The 15,372-nt window shown below is 38.4% G+C and overlaps 1 protein-coding gene across 2 annotated transcripts in view; it reads left to right on the forward strand.

Moving 5' to 3' along the window:
- The window catches only part of ABHD2 (abhydrolase domain containing 2, acylglycerol lipase), a 198,839-nt gene that overhangs the window by 68,246 nt on the left and 115,221 nt on the right, over window positions 1-15,372 (forward strand). For both annotated transcript variants that reach the window (XM_053717665.1, XM_053717666.1), the window contains 2 exons: window positions 5,573-5,748; window positions 7,508-7,675. In XM_053717665.1, coding sequence (XP_053573640.1) covers window positions 5,573-5,748; window positions 7,508-7,675 — 344 coding nt within the window. The remainder of the gene's footprint in view (window positions 1-5,572; window positions 5,749-7,507; window positions 7,676-15,372) is intronic.

Raw genomic sequence — 15,372 nt, forward strand, 5'->3', positions numbered from 1 at the left:
CAAGACAGCATGAAGAGAGAGCCCCAGATCCGGGACCGGATCTGGTAGGGGGCAGACTTTCTCTCTTTGCTCAGGCTTGGGCAAGAGATGTTCCAGACCCCTGGGCTCTAGAAATTGTCTCTCAGGGGTATCTCCTAGAATTCAAGGACCTTCCTCCAAGGGGAAGGTTTCACATGTCTCGCTTGTCTTTAGACCAGACAAAGAGACGGGCATTCTTACATTGCGTAGAAGATCTTTCAAAGATGGGAGTGATACACCCAGTTCCAACAGCAGAACAAGGACTGGGTTTTTACTCCAACCTGTTTGTAGTTCCCAAAAAAGAGGGAACGTTCAGACCAATTCTGGATTTAAATTAAAGATCCTCTGGTGGTTGTCTCAGGATCACCTGTCTCAGGAAATGAGTTTCCGCAGACCAGAGTGGATCATTGTCACGACCGACGCCAGCCTCTTAGGCTGGGGTGCGGTCTGGGAGTCCCTGAAAGCTCAGGGTCTTTGGTCTCGGGAAGAATCTCTTCTCCCGATAAACATTTTGGAATTGAGAGCAATATTCAATGCGCTCCAGGCATGGCCTCAACTAGCGGAGGCCAAATTCATCAGATTTCAGTCGGACAACATGACGACTGTAGCGTACATCAATCATCAGGGAGGAACAAAGAGTTCCCTGGCGATGAGGGAGGTATCCAAGAGCATCAAATGGGCAGAGGATCACTCCTGCCATCTATCAGCAATTCACATCCCAGGGGTGGACAACTGGGAAGCGGATTATCTGAGTCGTCAGACTTCTCCATCCGGGGGAGTGGGAACTTCAACCGGAGGTTTTTGCCCAGTTAACTCAACTATGGGGCCTTCCAGATCTGGATTTGATGGCGTCACGTCAGAACTCCAAGGTTCCACGTTACGGGTCCAGGTCCAGGGATCCCAAGGCGACATTGATAGATGCCTTAGTGGCGCCTTGGTCGTTCATTCTGGCTTATGTCTTTCCACCGTTTCCTCTTCTCCCCAGGCTAATAGCCAGGATCAAACAGGAGAAGGCCTCGGTAATTCTAATAGCCCCTGCGTGGCCACGCAGGACTTGGTATGCAGACCTGGTGAATATGTAATCGGCTCCACCATGGAAGCTACCTTTAAGACAGGAACTTTTAGTCCAAGGTCCATTCGAACATCCAAACCTAGTTTCTCTGCAGCTGACTGCTTGGAGATTGAACGCTTGATTCTAGCTAAGCGTGGGTTCTCGGAATCTGTTATAGATACTCTGGTTCAGGCCAGAAAGCTGTAACCAGGAAAATTTACCATAGATATGGCAGAAATATCTTTGTTGGTGTGAATACAAGGGTTACTCGTGGAGTAAAATTAGGATTCCCAGGATATTGCCTTTTCTCCAAGAAGGATTGGAGAAAGGATTGTCAGCCAGTTCCTTAAAGGGACAGATATCTGCTTTTTGTATTCTGTTACACAAGCGTCTGGCAGAAGTACCAGATGTTCAAGCGTTTGTACAGGCTTTAGTCAGGATCAAACCTGTTTACAGACCGGTGGCTCCTCCATGGAGTCTAAATTTAGTTCTTTCAGTTATTATCTTGGAAAGTTTTGTTTTTGGTTGCTATTTCTTCTGCTAGAAGAGTTTCTGAATTGTCTGCTTTGCAGTGTAATTCACCCTATCTGGTGTTTCATACAGATAAGGTCGTTTTACGTACCAAGCCTGGTTTTCTTCCAAAAGTGGTTTTCAATAGGAATATTAACCAGGAAATAGTGGTTCCTTCTCTGTGTCCTAATCCAGTTTCAAAAAAGGAACGTCTGTTACACAATCTAGATGTGGTTCGTGCTTTAAAATTCTATCTAGAAGCAACAAAAGATTTCAGACAAACATCATCCTTGTTTGTCGTTTATTCTGGTAAGAGGAGAGGTCAGAAAGCAACTGCTACCTCTCTTTCCTTTTGACTGAAAAGCATCATCCGATTGGCTTATGCTGGACGGCAGCTTTCTGAACGAATTACAGCTCACTCTACTAGAGCTGTGCTTCCACATGGGCTTTCAAGAACGAGGCTTCTGTTGAACAGATCTGTAAGGCAGCGACGTGGTCTTCACTGCATACATTTGCCAAATTTTACAAATTCGATACTTATGCTTCTTCGGAGGCTATTTTTGGGAGAAAGGTTTTACAAGCAGGGCTGACTTGTTCCCTCCCTTCATCCGTGTCCTTAAGCTTTGGTATTGGTTCCCACAAGTAAGGATGAAGCCATGGACCGGATACACCAATGTAGGAGAAAACAGAATTTATGTTTACCTGATAAATTTCTTTCTCCTACGGTGTATCCAGTCCACGGCCCGCCCTGGCATTTAGTCAGGTTTAAATTTTTGAAAACTACAGTCACCACTGCACCCTATGGTTCTCCTTTTTCTCCTAACCGTCGGTCGAATGACTGGGGGGGCGGAGCCTGAGGGGAGCTATATGGACAGCTCTGCTGTGTGCTCTCTTTGCCACTTCCTGTAGGGATTGAGAATATCCCACAAGTAAGGATGAAGCCGTGGACCGGATACACCGTAGGAGAAAGAAATTTATCAGGTAAACATAAATTCTGTTTTTTTGATCTGAGGAAATGGACTTGAGTTCCCTGAAACGTCATCCATTAAAGCTGACTTTATTCATATAAATCCTGAGAGTGCAGTATTTGTTGTAACTATTTATTGGCTATATTTGCACCCAGGTAGCTGTACCTGGTGGGAGGATTCGTTCTAGCTGGAATATATATATATAATCCGCATCTCCGGACCAAAATAAGTTCTATAAAAAAATTATCACAACTTGAGTATGAAGAGAAAAATCTTTTAAAATCCTTTACATGTAAAAACATGAAGATTCAGTTACAAGCCTGTAACCGAATGTAACAGCAGCCAAACATGTTTTGGGCCTAGTGTAAGCCCTTGTTCACTGGCAAGTGTATGTATGTATGTATGTGTGTGTGTATGTGTGTATATATATACAGTATATATGTATGTGTCTTATAAAAATTTGGTTGCATAAGTGTGCACACTAATACTTTGTTGAAGCACCCTTAGATTTTATTACAGCACTCTGTCTTTTTGGGTATGAGTTTTTCAGCATGGCACATCTTGACTTGGCAAGATTTGCCTACTCTTCTTTGCAAAAACACTCCAAATCTGTCAGATTCTGAGGGCATCTCTTGTGCACAGCCCACTTAAGATCACCCCACAGATTTTCGATTGGATTCTGGTCTGGGCTCTGACTGGGCCATTCCAAAACTTTGATCTTCTTCTGGTGAAGCCATTCCTTTGTTGATTTGGATGTATGCTTTGGGGCATTGTCATGCTGAAAGATGAAGTTCCTCTTCATGTTCAGCTTTCTAGCAGAAGCCTGAAGGTTTTGTGCCAATATTGTCTGGTATTTGGAACTGTTCATAATTCCCTCTACCTTAACTAAGGCCCCAGTTCCAGCTGAAGAAAAACAGACACAAAGCATGATACTGCCACCAAAATGCTTCACTGTGGTATGGCGTTCTTTTGGTTATATGCAGTATCTTTTGGAATTATGGCCAAAAAGTTTAATCTTGGTTTCATCAAACCAGAACACCTTTTGCGACATGCTTTTGGGAGACTTCAGATGTGTTTTTGTAAGATTTAGCTGGGCTTGGATGTTTTTTTTTGTAAGATAAGGCTTCCTTCTTGCCACTCAACCCCATAGCCGACTTTCCGCCTGCTTGCTACGCATATCACATGGTTGATTCGTGATTGATACCTAGTGGTTCACAGATCATCTTAACCTATTTGCACAGCTAAGTGGGAACTGAAACTATTCCCTTAGGAGGCTTTGACGGCACATTGGCTCCTAACTGCACGTGTAATCTTCTTAATCGGTTTGTGGCTGCATGTGTAGTCAGTGAGTGGGATAGCAGTGTGTTTGCAACACGGGCAGTAGTCAGTGCAACTCGAAGAGCTCTGAGGGCGGCAGCTTAAATGCTGGGCTGAAGTCAGAAGTGAAAGTTTTTTTTTTTTTTTTTTTTTTTTTTTGCAGCTAGTTCCCAGTAATGCATTGCTGCTCCTGCTCTTGATATATGGATAGGAAGCTTAAAAATTCTTGATGATGAAATGCGAGTGTCTTTATCTAATATTCTACCAAATATTCAGAAACTGTGTTCATCTCATCAACCTTATACATCCCATTAAAACAGTAAGTAGCTATTGGGGATATTAAACTTTTTTTTAATTCTTGCACATACATACTGTTACTTGTAAATACATTCTGTTATTATATAATTTATGTATGTGTCCGTATCTCTTAAAACAAGTTAGTTTAATCTCCTGTTTTCTAGTACAACTGAATTAATGTGTCGTGAAATTATGTAGGTTTAGAAAGTGTGTCCCCAACATGAAAAGTTTAGAAAGATCTCTTCTACAGGATGGTATTGAGAGACTTATTGGCCAGTTCTCTAAAAGGTCAGATTTTGCCCTTATCCTTCTTGTATCTCAAGAAAATTGCCAGGATCCCTGATATCCAAATCTTTTATCAGGCCTTGAGCAGGATCTGTTATTCCTCTGTGGATTCATAATCTGGTTTCAATCCTTTCCATTTGAATCCATATGTGGTTTAGATCTTCACTAAAAAGCCAGGAGAGTTTCCGAGCTTTCAGCTTTATCTTGCAATTTTTCTTTCCTGATTTTTTTTTTTTCATAAGAATAAGGCTGTTCTTTGAAACAGCTATTCTTTTCTTCCTAGAATAGTCTCTATGGATACTATCTTTCAAGAAATTGTGGTTCCCTCTTTGTTTTGCCAAAAAGAATTCTAAGGGAAGACTTCTTAACATCCTGGATGTTTTGAGGTTATTAAAATTCTGTGTTGAAGCCACAAATGATTTTAGGATTTTTTCTTTTGTTCGTTAATTTTTCTGGACCTCCTAAGGGCCAGAAAGCCATGACAGTTAAAGTAGCCTAGTACTGGAAAGACTCCCTCTGAGTGCATTACTTCTCATAACACTGGGTCTTTAGAAATGAGGCTTCCATACACAATATAGACGAGGCAGCTACTTGGTGTTCATTACATACTTTTACAAAATTCTACCACTTTGACGTGCATGCCTCTTCAGAAGCTGCTTTTGGCAGGAAATTTCTGCGAGCAGCAGTGTCTGATCAGTAACATAGCTGCCTTAACCTGGACTATGGACTTCACTGCTTGAGTATAGTATCTTACTTGTGATGTCTTGTGGACCACCACAATCTTATGAAAGAAAACAATGTTAGCCTGATGATAAATTGATTTCTTTCATGATGGTGATAGTCTATGAGCCCCGCCCTTTCTTTACACAGTTGGTAGCAGTACTTGTTTTGCATTTCATTTGTCTTTCCTGCATTTCTGTTTCCCTCCATCAATTTGGCCATATTGTATGTCTGAGGGATTAAATCTCTAGAATGTTTTGCCTTCTCCTAGATGACATGTGATCTCTCATGGACTGTCAATATCATGGGAAAAAAATAAGGTGAGCATAAATGTTGTTTTCTTTAGAATTAAAAAAAGTCTTACACAGTAAGTCTGTTACTGATAGCAGTTGATGTTCTGTTTTAGGTACATTCCGCCGCTTATCTGGGGAAAAAGTGGTCATATCCAAACGGCTCTCTATGGAAAGATGGGAAGAGTAAACTCACCCCATCCATATGGGCTGAGGAAGTACCTCTCAATGTCAGATGGAGCTACAGCAACCTTTGACCTCTTTGAACCCCTAGCTGAACATTGCACAGGAGGTTGGTTTGAAAAATGTTTTTTGTTTTCTCTTTAGGCTTAGGAGCAGCAGTGCACTACTGGCAATTAGCAGGTGATTCGTGGCAACACACATTTGCCTCTTTTCTTTGGCTCACATTCAACAATAAAAACCTTTTACTTCACAAGCAGTATGCAATAAAGTATCAATATGGAGTGTATCCCATGTTATGATAATTAGAGCAGTTAGTTACTAAGTGCACATTAGTTATGTGTAAAAAAATAATACATTTAAAAAAAAAAAAAAAAAAATTAAAAACCAGTTCCAATGTGAATCCGCCCTCGTGGGGTCAGCCATCTGTTTTTTTTTCCCGCGTAAATATAATAGTTTCCACAGAAACAGAAACAAACCAGGATTTTTCTAAATAAAAGAGTTAAATTTATTGACGTAATATGTGTGTCTGTGTATGTATGTATATGTATGTGTGTGTGTGTGTGTGTATATATGTGTATATATATATATATATATATATATATATATATATATATATATATGTTACAGTTAAAGTGCAGAAATCAGTTAATGTGCACATTACCTAGCTAATCTGCAGATTAACTAGGGTGATCAGTTAAAGTGCAGAAAAATTGTTTAATTTCTCAAATTACCTAGGTAATCTGCAAATTGCCTAGATAATCTGCACATTACTTACTAGGCACTAGTTAAAGTGCAAAAAATGCACTTTAGCGGTAACACACACACACACACACACATATATATATATATATATATATATATATATATATATATATATATATATATATATATATAAACTAAAGGGAGTCCCATGGTTTTTCCTATGATAATCAGTTCATATCACTTTTTTTTAGAGAGCCTGGGGCACTTTCTTCTGAAAATGGAGGTAAAAACAAAATCTTAAAGGGCAGTGCGGCTCACTTTATGCATCATTCATTGCCCAGACACACTTCAACTTCTTAACAAGTTTATAGTAGTTTTCCCAAGGGTATAACAACTGCTCTCATTCTGTTTTTGCATTTATTAGCATCTTGGCCTCTACACTTCTAAGCATTGTATATTTCCCATTCTGCATTCTGAATTGTTACAGAATCGACTTCCCTGCAACCCATTGTGGAATTATGCAATGAGCACAAATAAATGTAAGAACATTGTACTGAGAATGTGAAATATCTGCCACTCTAGCTGTAATGTATCTGTGATAATACAGTTGAAAAACAAATAATACACTTTCAAGCACTTTAGCTTTTTAGAAAAGTTTGTTTCTCTCATGTAAACTGTTTATTGAAAAAGAAGCCGAAGAATGTTCCGATTTCGTCCAAGGGCAGATACGCTCCAGAGTGCTCTGTTCTAATCAGAGCCTCGGGCGCCGCAACTGCCTCTGGGAACCTTACCATGGGTCTCAGCCCGCACGTCTTGAACTTCTCTGTCTGGGAAATTATCTATCTATCTATCGAATCTATAATAAATTGATTCGATAGATAATTTCCTAGATATATATAAAAGCTATGATTGAATTTTGTGTGTTTTTACCATTATAGACTCAAACATACATCTGAAAATCTCATTCGGTCCATTGGCTATCATAGTTGACAATGAAATGAGAAAACTAATTGTTAATTTACAATATTGTTAATTTCCTGGTATATGTTTATTAATTACCCAACTTTGACATTAAATTCACAAATCAGATTGATATTTGGTGAATACTGTCATGTAACATGGCCCAGAAAAATAAAACTTCTGTTAATATCTGTTTCTTTTTGCAGATAATGTTACCATGGTCATTTGTCCTGGAATAGCCAATCACAGTGAGAAGCAGTACATTAGAACATTTGTTGATTATGCTCTGAAAAATGGCTACAGATGTGCAGTGTTGAATCATCTTGGAGCCTTAACAAATATTGAATTGACATCTCCACGTATGTTCACTTATGGTAAGGAAAATCACTTTTTTATTTTTTTGCCTTATATTTCTTTTCCATTATCATAACTAAAAAAAAGGCAATTTTTTATATTGTTTTAAGATTTAGTCCACTGCATTTGAAAACACAAAAAAATGTCTTCTTAGTGCACTTTGGTGTTTAGTAAAGTTCCACAAGCTGAATACTGAAAACAGTTGCTTATTGATGCAGTCTGTAGTATTCCACTTGCTTTATTAAATCTGTTATCTGTAAGATATATAATATCTAGCAGTTCAAATACACTGCACACAACGTTAGACTCTTTTAATGCTGGTGCAGGTTCCACAAACTTACCTTTTCGCTGGTTTACTTCTTAAGCGTTTAATCCTCCATTTATTTCAGGATGGGTTACATATGACTAGTCTTTTCAATGCCTTATATACATTCTTAGTTTCACCACATAAAATGTTATGGTTAGTTTAATATTTTCTAATATTATATAATTTTCTGCTATCAAAGCGTAAATGTATTTAATGATAATTTGGGGATTTTTTTTTTTAATATTAGCTAATTTTTATAATATTGGCTAAATTTTTAGCCTGGGGTCCTGGGGAGAGCACTGTTGTTATATATCACAATCTAGAAGACCTTTTTGTTCTTTAAGTTTCTTCAGATGAGCTTACATACTAACACTAAGACTTAAAATTGTACATTTCCATCTGGTGAAAAGTCATCTTATTTCCATTCACTTGTTTTCATTTTGGAGCAGAAGTTTGAACATAACGTAGAATTGATATAATTTTGTCAGATGGATTCAGCTAGTCCTTTGTGTTAGGTCTTTATACAGAACAACAGTGTATAGTAAATACTTGAATCTCATTTTAAGTCATCAGGGATCCTTGTAGTACAATGGGCCATATGACGGATATGTCCAAATCATGGATCATTTCTAAAAGTCTTGTATTGCAACACGAGATTCCCGTTACACATGGCATGAAAAAGGTTTTGGGTGTGGTTTTTAATTCAGTCATATCTGCAGTAAGGCAGATACTTGACAGAGCCCCAGTTGGTATGCCTGACTGCAGATTCTAGCATCCTGGCAGCAGCATTTTATAACAGATTCCTGGTAGGTATTCAGTCTTTTTCTAATGCAGGAAACCAGAAGGATTCTGCTGTGATTAGAGATGCGTCTTCTGGACGTTAAAATTGGCAGGCAGAATATATCCGGGAAAATTGAGTCTTCTGGCATTCCCTCTTATACTTCTTGTACAGAAAATTTAACAAGACAAAAAAGAGAAGATGTTTATTCTGTCTTCTTAGCCAAGCTTTATTTGGTTCTCCCTTCCAGGCCCTGACAATCAAAAATTTGCTATCATGGAGACAAATCAATCAAAATTGTTGGGGGCTTTTTTGAGCATTCTATTGTAGTGTACATGGTGAATATGATTTAAATCAAATCTTTTTTTTAATCACAATTTAAATTACTATTCATTAAGCCTCAATTTAAATAATGGTTTTCTGCATAAATGTTTAAATTTTAGAATAATAACTTTTCAGATTATTTTTCCAGTTATATCAGAAAAATACTGATTTAGTTATATATTATTAGAAATACATAGATCGTTATGACATTTTTGGGAGTTAACTATCTCCAGGTTAACAGGTTAATCTTCATATTTGATCAACTTTTCAGCAGTACTTTATTGGAAGGAGAAAAATAATAATTACCTTAATAATAACAATTTAAATAGTTTTATTTAACCAACGAAAAATAATCATTACCTTAATAACAAATTGTTTTATTTAACTAAAACAATAACATTATATTTCATTTTTAATGCTTGCTCCTCACACTTAGGTCCTTGTGCAGATCTGTTTTACTCCAAACAATCTCCTATTCATTAAGCTTCTAGAAACTTAGGCCTAGATTTGGAGTTCGGCGGTAAAAGGGCTGTTAACGCTCCGCGGGCTTTTTTCTGGCCGCACCATAAAATTAACTCTGGTATCGAGAGTTCAAACAAATGCTGCGTTAGGCTCCAAAAAAGGAGCGTAGAGCATTTTTACCGCAAAAGCAACTCTCGATACCAGAGTTGCTTACGGACGCGGCCGGCCTCAAAAACGTGCTCGTGCACGATTCCCCCATAGGAAACAATGGGGCTGTTTGAGCTGAAAAAAAACCTAACACCTGCAAAAAAGCAGCGTTCAGCTCCTAACGCAGCCCCATTGTTTTTCCTATGGGGAAACACTTCCTACGTCTGCACCTAACACTCTAACATGTACCCCGAGTCTAAACACCCCTAGCCTTACACTTATTAACCCCTAATCTGCCGCCCCCGCTATCGCTGACCCCTGCATATTTTTTTAAACCCCTAATCTGCCGCTCCGTAAACCGCCGCCACCTACGTTATCCCTATGTACCCCTAATCTGCTCCCCCTAACACCGCCGACCCCTATATTATATTTATTAACCCCTAACCTGCCCCCCACAACGTCGCCGACACCTGCCTACACTTATTAACCCCTAATCTGCCGAGCGGACCTGAGCGCTACTATAATAGTTATTAACCCCTAATCCGCCTCACTAACCCTATCATAAATAGTATTAACCCCTAATCTGCCCTCCCTAACATCGCCGACACCTAACTTCAATTATTAACCCCTAATCTTCCGATCGGAGCTCACCGCTATTCTAATAAATGGATTAACCCCTAAAGCTAAGTCTAACCCTAACACTAACACCCCCCTAAGTTAAATATAATTTTTATCTAACGAAATAAATTAACTCTTATTAAATAACTTATTCCTATTTAAAGCTAAATACTTACCTGTAAAATAAATCCTAATATAGCTACAATATAAATTATAATTATATTATAGCTATTTTAGGATTAATATTTATTTTACAGGCAACTTTGTAATTATTTTAACCAGGTACAATAGCTATTAAATAGTTAAGAACTATTTAATAGTTACCTAGTTAAAATAATAACAAATTTACCTGTAAAATAAATCCTAACCTAAGTTATAATTAAACCTAACACTACCCTATCAATAAAATAATTAAATAAACTACCTACAATTACCTACAATTAACCTAACACTACACTATCAATAAATTAATTAAACACAATTCCTACAAATAAATACAATTAAATAAACTAGCTAAAGTACAAAAAATAAAAAAGAACTAAGTTACAGAAAATAAAAAAATATTTGCAAACATAAGAAAAATATTACAACAATTTTAAACTAATTACACCTACTCTAAGCCCCCTAATAAAATAACAAAGCCCCCCAAAATAAAAAATTCCCTACCCTATTCTAAATTAAAAAAGTTACAAGCTCTTTTACCTTACCAGCCCTGAACAGGGCCCTTTGCGGGGCATGCCCCAAGAATTTCAGCTCTTTTGCCTGTAAAAAAAAACATACAATACCCCCCCCCCCAACATTACAACCCACCACCCACATACCCCTAATCTAACCCAAACCCCCCTTAAATAAACCTAACACTAAGCCCCTGAAGATCTTCCTACCTTGTCTTCACCATCCAGGTATCACCGATCCGTCCTGGCTCCAAGATCTTCATCCAACCCAAGCGGGGGTTGGCGATCCATAATCCGGTCCAGAAGAGGCTCCAAAGTCTTCCTCCTATCCGGCAAGAAGAGGACATCCGGACCGGCAAACATCTTCTCCAAGCGGCATCTTCGATCTTCTTCCATCCGGAGCGAAGCGGCAGGATCCTGAAGACTTCCAGCGCGGAACATCCATCCGGACCGACGACTGAACGACGAATGACTGTTCCTTTAAGGGACGTCATCCAAGATGGCGTCCCTCGAATTCCGATTGGCTGATAGGATTCTATCAGCCAATCGGAATTAAGGTAGGAATTTTCTGATTGGCTGATGGAATCAGCCAATCAGAATCAAGTTCAATCCGATTGGCTGATCCAATCAGCCAATCAGATTGAGCTCGCATTCTATTGGCTGTTCCGATCAGCCAATAGAATGCGAGCTCAATCTGATTGGCTGATTGGATCGGCCAATCGGATTGAACTAGATTCTGATTGGCTGATTCCATCAGCCAATCAGAAAATTCCTACCTTAATTCCGATTGGCTGATAGAATCCTATCAGCCAATCGGAATTCGAGGGACGCCATCTTGGATGACGTCCCTTAAAGGAACAGTCATTCGTCGTTCAGTCGTCGGTCCGGATGGATGTTCCGCGCTGGAGGTCTTCAGGATCCTGCCGCTTCGCTCCGGATGGAAGAAGATCGAAGATGCCGCTTGGAGAAGATGTTTGCCGGTCCGGATGTCCTCTTCTTGCCGGATAGGAGGAAGACTTTGGAGCCTCTTCTGGACCGGATTATGGATCGCCAACCCCCGCTTGGGTTGGATGAAGATCTTGGAGCCAGGACGGATCGGTGATACCTGGATGGTGAAGACAAGGTAGGAAGATCTTCAGGGGCTTAGTGTTAGGTTTATTTAAGGGGGGTTTGGGTTAGATTAGGGGTATGTGGGTGGTGGGTTGTAATGTTGGGGGGGGGGGTATTGTATGTTTTTTTTTACAGGCAAAAGAGCTGAAATTCTTGGGGCATGCCCCGCAAAGGGCCCTGTTCAGGGCTGGTAAGGTAAAAGAGCTTGTAACTTTTTTAATTTAGAATAGGGTAGGGAATTTTTTATTTTGGGGGGCTTTGTTATTTTATTAGGGGGCTTAGAGTAGGTGTAATTAGTTTAAAATTGTTGTAATATTTTTCTTATGTTTGTAAATATTTTTTTATTTTCTGTAACTTAGTTCTTTTTTATTTTTTGTACTTTAGCTAGTTTATTTAATTGTATTTATTTGTAGGAATTGTGTTTAATTAATTTATTGATAGTGTAGTGTTAGGTTAATTGTAGGTAATTGTAGGTAGTTTATTTAATTATTTTATTGATAGGGTAGTGTTAGGTTTAATTATAACTTAGGTTAGGATTTATTTTACAGGTAAATTTGTTATTATTTTAACTAGGTAACTATTAAATAGTTCTTAACTATTTAATAGCTATTGTACCTGGTTAAAATAATTACAAAGTTGCCTGTAAAATAAATATTAATCCTAAAATAGCTATAATATAATTATAATTTATATTGTAGCTATATTAGGATTTATTTTACAGGTAAGTATTTAGCTTTAAATAGGAATAAGTTATTTAATAAGAGTTAATTTATTTCGTTAGATAAAAATTATATTTAACTTAGGGGGGTGTTAGTGTTAGGGTTAGACTTAGCTTTAGGGGTTAATCCATTTATTAGAATAGCGGTGAGCTCCGATCGGAAGATTAGGGGTTAATAATTGAAGTTAGGTGTCGGCGATGTTAGGGAGGGCAGATTAGGGGTTAATACTATTTATGATAGGGTTAGTGAGGCGGATTAGGGGTTAATAACTTTATTATAGTAGCGCTCAGGTCCGCTCGGCAGATTAGGGGTTAATAAGTGTAGGCAGGTGTCGGCGACGTTGAGGGGGGCAGATTAGGGGTTAATAAATATAATATAGGGGTCGGCGATGTTAGGGCAGCAGATTAGGGGTACATAGGGATAACGTAGGTGGCGGCGATTTGCGGTCGGAAGATTAGGGGTTAATTATTTTAAGTAGCTGGCGGCGACGTTGTGGGGGCAAGTTAGGGGTTAATAAATGTAATACAGGGGTCGGCGGGGTTAGGGGCAGCAGATTAGGGGTACATAAGTATAACGTAGGTGGCGGTCGGCAGATTAGGGGTTAAAAATTTTAATCGAGTGGCGGCGGTGTGGGGGGACCTCGGTTTAGGGGTACATAGGTAGTTTATGGGTGTTAGTGTACTTTAGGGTACAGTAGTTAAGAGCTTTATAAACCGGCGTTAGCCAGAAAGCTCTTAACTCCTGCTATTTTCAGGCGGCTGGAGTTTTGTCGTTAGAACTCTAACGCTCACTTCAGAAACGACTCTAAATACCAGCGTTAGAAAGATCCCATTGAAAATATAGGCTACGCAAATGGCGTAGGGGGATCTGCGGTATGGAAAAGTCGCGGCTGAAAAGTGAGCGTTAGACCCTTTAATCACTGACTCCAAATACCAGCGGGCGGCCAAAACCAGCGTTAGGAGCCTCTAACGCTGGTTTTGACGGCTACCGCCGAACTCCAAATCTAGGCCTTAGTAAGGGGTTGATTCTGTGTACATTGATTTGCAGGGGAACAATGGGATTAAAGAACAGTAAATTCAAAATTAATATTTTATGATTCAGATAGAACATACAGTTTTAAATAAATTTGCAATATACTTCTATTATCTCATTTGTGTTCTTTTGTTATCCTTTTGTTGAAAAGCATACCTTGGTAGGCTCAGGAGCAGCAATGCAATACTGGAAGCTAGCTGCTGATTGGTGGCTGCACATATAAGCCTCCTGTCATTGGGTTACCCATTGTTCTCCCCAGGCCCTTTTTAATGGGTGCACCATCCTGCTGATTTTACTGACCACCCGGATAAAATTTTAGCCAAAAAATAAGCTAAAATTGGCTAATATTAAAATGTTCATGTCACAAAGTATCATTACATTATACAATTAACACTAGCTCACCCAATATGTTCAGCTATCTCCAAGTATTGCTTTTCTGCTCCTTCAACAAGGATACCAAGAGAATGAACACATTTGATATCAGAAATTAACTGGAAAGTTGTTTAAATTATATGTTCTATCTGAACAATAAAAGAAAAAAAATGGGTTTATCCCCCTTTATTTCTCAACTTTATGTTTATTTTAGAAAAAAATTTCTGTGTCACAAATTCACAGTTTCGAGAACTACAAAACCAAGAATATGTGAAAATAACCATCTAGATTAAAAAAAATTGCCCACCATCTTATAGAAACATTATTGTACAAAAAATAAATAAACATTACAGCTATGAATATACAGCCTCATACTATATAATTAATAACGCATTTCTATTTCAGGAATCTTTGGATTATAATGTATCTTAAAGGGACAGTATACACTCATTTTCATATAACTGCATGTAATAGACACTACTATAAATAATAAGATGCACAGATACTGATATAAAAATCCAGTATAAAACTGTTTAAAAACTTACTTATACAGCAAAACACATGGAGACTGGCAACGGGCAATTCCCTTTACTGGGTCTTGGTGCAAAGTGGTCAGGCTGGCGACCTCCAACCCATAAGATACAACAGAAAGTCCAATACTCCACAGCACCAAGGGATTAAACAATTTTCTTTTATTGTCTTACAACATCACAGACAGAATGGATATGCGACGTTTTGGGACCTTAGTCCCTTAATCATGCATACATAGTGATACACCTGTGTCTTATTTAAAGCAGCAGCTAGCCAATCACAATGAAGTCATTGCAAGGTATATAACCCTTTCATAGCTAGCCCTTTTCTATTCAAATATACTGACATCTAGTGGTTATAATTAAAAACACTGCAATATACAAAAATTTCATTGCAAAAAAGACAAGGTTAAACACATAAAAGAGCAAATGTACATTTCAGAATAGAAACTTTGTTACAAATTGTAGAATATTATTCTTTATCAAATGTAAACATTAATTATATACACATAGCTACGCATTACTATTATAAACCACGGGAGACTATAATGAGATGTGTACACCTAGAGGAAGACAGACAGATCCCATTCCCTATTTAACCCCCAAAACATTTATGCAAAGAAAAAATGAGTGTATAATGTCCC

The sequence above is a fragment of the Bombina bombina genome, chromosome 6, assembly GCF_027579735.1.
Source record: "Bombina bombina isolate aBomBom1 chromosome 6, aBomBom1.pri, whole genome shotgun sequence".
Lineage (NCBI taxonomy): Eukaryota > Metazoa > Chordata > Amphibia > Anura > Bombinatoridae > Bombina > Bombina bombina.